Genomic DNA, 4,494 nt, shown 5'->3' with positions numbered 1-4,494 from the left:
CAACTGGGAACTTGGAAAAAAACAAGGTGGAATCATGACGTTAGTGATCTTCAGGTCGGAGCTCTAGAAAGAGGCCCGAGTTCCCGACTTGGAATTCCGAGTTGGATGACCGTTTAATAACGTAGTTACCTAGTTCTCAGTCAACTTGAACTCACTGAAGTCCGAGATCTCCGAGTTTCCAGTTGTTTTGAAAGCGGCAGAAGTCATGCTGGATTGACAGCATGGCCAATGTTGAATGTTTATCCTTTAAAGCTTGGAAAAGAGACCCTGAAACACAGATTTGGACCACACATCCACTCCACTGAAAAGCAGGCTAGTGATTGCTTTGCAATACGTTTTATCTATAATTTATCTTCATCATTTCTCTTCATATGACAAGGACTGAAAAGGATTTGCCAGTAGATTGTCGATTTGATTAATGATTATGACTGCTAGCTTGCTAGCTAAGATTTTGAAAGTATGATGTTGACATGATCAGTCCAATCAAAGCTAATGTAGATATAATATGATTTGACTTCATTTTATCTGTTGCCAATGACATTGAGCCTTCTTGGATGGGCACTTCCAATGTAACCCTATGGCAGCACCCAAGTGGCTTGAATTTTCTAGCTCTCCCGTAGATTTTGTGGTGACATAGTGTCCCCATGAGTGACAGAACACTTAGCCAATCATGGCGCAACTAGAGAACATTACCAACCTCTATGCTCTGTATTTTCCGCTGTCTGCCCCACCACCACAGAAAGCACTGAGCTAGGCTGAAACACCTACATCTTGGAGCTGCCTTACTCAAGAGAGCAAAAAGGAGACCATTTTTGTATGCGGCGTTATTAACTCAATGATTATACTTTTTTTTTTTACATTGTTTTCAAACTGATATGTGACACATATTAATGCCAAAATAACATTCAAAACAGGCCTGAATGACGAGTCGCCACTGTCAGTTCCACGTTAAATGCAGCGTTTCACACAAGTTATTTTCAAAGATAGCTAACAGCAAGCGTGCTGCAATAAAAAACACAGTTCCACTCACCAGATGATCATAATTTGAAACTTAACTTCTTGTTGAAATTTATTCTTGAAAAGGGAGAAGCTAACAAATTAGCAACATCCTATTTGATAACACCTACTGCAACTGCAGCAAACTAGCCGACAACAAAAGCTAGCTAGCTAAACCGTGGGAAAACTACTGCTCGCTATTGCGTAGTGACCTGTTGGCTTTCAAGGCAGAAGTTTCCATACATTTTTGTAAAAACGGTCCCACCCATTAAGTCAAAATATGATTGGTTGATTCCAATGTCACTCAAATGTTGTACTAATAAAGTTGAATGGCAGATGCCTTTATCTAGTTTCTGATGGCCTAGCCAATGGCTGACTTAGCTAGCTAGATTTATCTCCCCAGAGACCAGCAAAGAAAAATCTTGATTGGATATTTTCTCTTCAGTGTTAAACCTTTCTACCAAAAACAGAAGAGATTAAATCAGAACGTCATTGAAAATAATTTAATTATAATTTTTTAATAAACCCTTAGCCCTTCTCTGAAGTACCAGAAGGCCCATTGTTTGGGTTAGTAAGAGTTTATAGTGTCTCTGTTGTCCCTCAGCAAGCAATGTTTTCCTATTCTGAATGTCCAAAGAATCCATGTTCTGAAATATGAACACAAATACTGGACATTTTGAATTCTTATTATTGTGACGATTTGACAAATAATTCCAATCATGGTCTTGAAATGGACTCGATTTCCTCCAGTCTTTGTTTTGAATCCATCTCGCTTTAGGTGGTCTCAAACACAACACCGACAAGAATGTAGTCTAAGGTGAAGTGCAGCTGATATAATTGACTGACACTATGAATACTAATAATATCCCTCATTTTTGCATTAAAATTAGAAAAATTAAATAACAGCCTACAGGGCAAATACCACTAAAATGCCATTACCCTTCCCTGCCCATTTTCCCAATTCACTTTTTTCCCACAGAATTCCAGAGGTCTCAAACTGTGAGGTGAGCATGACCTTTTCTAACAATTAATTGCATCACTAGTGAATGAAGATCAGAACATTTTTAATCCCCTTTACAAACAAAATGAACAAATTAGCACTAAGCAATATTTTGATCAAACAAATGTATTTACAATAAGTATTTTATTAATATATACCAGTTTAGTACATTTCCCACATAACTGAGTAAAATAAAATTAACCTTTGTCCCTTATTTAAGCAAAAATACTTAAGACATTTACTCTGGAAAGGCTGAACAAGGTTAAGACCAATTTTGTGTTTAAAACCTGAGACATGTATTGACATTAAATGAACTAATTAATGTGAAGTGCATGCACAATCTAGTTGAGAAGACAGTGAACTCATTGCATTTTTCTATTAAAGTAGGATGGCATGGAATATATCTTTCACTGGTGAATCATTAAGGTACACACCCAAAAAGCACAGGTAGTTACTGAAACATGTACAAATATTTGCATGAAGCCAGGGGGTTTAAATAGATGCTCTTACTCCCATACCAAGACTCCGTATTTCCAAGTTAAAATACTACTCCTAAAATGCATCAAACTCATAAGACAAAAAAAAAAAAAAGACATGTAGCTACAGGTACAGATCAGGAAGCGCTGGGCAGGGGTGTGTGCCAGGGCACCTAAGTAATTGTAATGTCACAAGCATACAGAAGGAGGAAGCAGTCCCTCATTTTGGAATTTACCTCAAACAAGTGGCAAACCAAATTCACATGTACATTCAATTAGCAACAATGAGACAAATCTATATTTTGAAACTGGAATGTTCCTCACATAATCTTATGCGCTCCTCTGCTAGACAAGGCAAACCAAGGTATGTAGAGACACTAACATCCTATGCTTAGACACATACAATAGGTAAAACTGAGCTTTGTATAGCAGTGTGCTTGCTGTCAAAGTAATTTTCAAAGCTGTAAATCTTATCAGAAAATGCCTTACACTAACTACTGCATTATTGTACGTTTCTAAATGTAAGGGTCTTTGAAACTGAATTTGCATATCACCTCAAACTTTCATTGTCATGAGAACTGTCACCTATAATACCCCATTAAAAACAGACACATGGAGAGTAGTCTAATCCCAGTAAACTGTGGGTGTGAAATTAGCTATAAAAAACACGTAAAAATATGTAACTAACTGATCCATTGACTGAAGGAATTAAACCTCAAACGTAATCAAATAAATCATTAAAACGTACAATTAAATTCAATCGGAATTAAACTGGACTTGAACAAGAGTGAACATTACAATTTCCTAACTTAGTGGTAAGTGCATCAAAGAATTGCCTCATCAATTTAATGTTAAACTGACATGCATAGGTAGGTTGAGGCCTCTTTTCCTATGAATAATCTCAGGCCCACATTCCTGGTTTCACTTGCTTCATGACCACAGGAAACATCTTTGAATGTAATTGATTGTGGTGCAAGTCCCATTAGCCATGCTCCAGTGCTTGGAGTGAGCATGCTGTTCATGTCCGGGGTTCCAGTTGGTTTTGTGAGTCACCCTCGAAGGCCAGGTTGTCATAATGGGGCTGGATGGCCACCTGGACTGACCCAGGGTCAGGATAGTGCCCCAACGCTGCAACACAAACATGATTACAGTCAGTCAAGCCTCATAAGTGCTGCTAGCAAACCGTACAAGAACCAAGCTGCTGGTCAATATTTATTTTGGCACAATGGCTGATACAGAGGTCAATGGATAAGCAAGCTAAAGAGGAGGGAAACAGAGGCACTTCAGCACCAGACAGTAACAATAGTGGTTGTTTGATCAGGAATAGACTTTGTAGTGGACTCATTGATATCTACTTGCAGCAATCAAACGAACTAGACAAAAAAAAGTGTCTGAAATTCATTAACGGGAATATCTAACCACTAGCATTTAAAAACCATGGGAGCAAAATTCATACAATATGTCTTGAGCAGGGTTGCGGCTTTATCACAGTAATGTAAAAGCCTGCATCTTCTAAAGACCATGCACAAAGTAGCACCACTGCCAACTGAACTACAGTAGTCCCCCTTATGTCTATAGAAAAAGCTCTCAAAGCTATTTATGTGATGTTATAAGACTTCATCAAAATAATTTGCCTCCGAATGTGAATGCTGTGTCTTACTCTCAAATGTGTTGGTCTCGTCTGCTGGGCTGCTGTGCTTCTCTGTGCCCTGTACGGAGGCATAGCCTGAGGAGGCATAGCCTGAGGAGGCTGTCTCACTGCGGGTGTCATCTGGGACAGGGATGCTAGGGTAGGACCTCATGTCTGGAGTCATGGTTACTTGATGACTGGTATGCTCCTCCTCCGGCTGCTACTCAGGGGGATACAGGTGGACTGACTAGCATCACTGACAAGTTTCATATTCTCCTTAGACAATGGCACTAGCAGTGTAAATATTGTTTAATCAAGAACTTCAGTGAATGACAGGCAAAGGTTATTTCAAAGTACAGGGTAATGCAGAGGACATGATGCAAGATACAGTT

The 4,494-nt window shown here is 38.9% G+C and overlaps 1 protein-coding gene across 2 annotated transcripts in view; it reads right to left on the bottom strand.

Annotated features, from left to right (window-relative positions):
* Positions 1-2,043: 2,043 nt before the first annotated feature.
* LOC112257660 (E3 ubiquitin-protein ligase RNF128) overlaps positions 2,044-4,494 on the bottom strand; it is a 37,711-nt gene continuing 35,260 nt past the window's right edge. For both annotated transcript variants that reach the window (XM_024431407.2, XM_024431408.2), the window contains exons 6-7: positions 4,133-4,322; positions 2,044-3,600 (exon numbers count right to left, since the gene is read on the bottom strand). In XM_024431407.2, the coding sequence (XP_024287175.1) occupies positions 3,491-3,600; positions 4,133-4,322 (300 nt within the window). In that variant the 3' untranslated portion in view covers positions 2,044-3,490. The remainder of the gene's footprint in view (positions 3,601-4,132; positions 4,323-4,494) is intronic.

The sequence above is a fragment of the Oncorhynchus tshawytscha genome, linkage group LG09 (genome assembly GCF_018296145.1).
Source record: "Oncorhynchus tshawytscha isolate Ot180627B linkage group LG09, Otsh_v2.0, whole genome shotgun sequence".
Taxonomy (NCBI): domain Eukaryota; kingdom Metazoa; phylum Chordata; class Actinopteri; order Salmoniformes; family Salmonidae; genus Oncorhynchus; species Oncorhynchus tshawytscha.
This window is presented reverse-complemented; position numbering and strand designations above follow the sequence as displayed.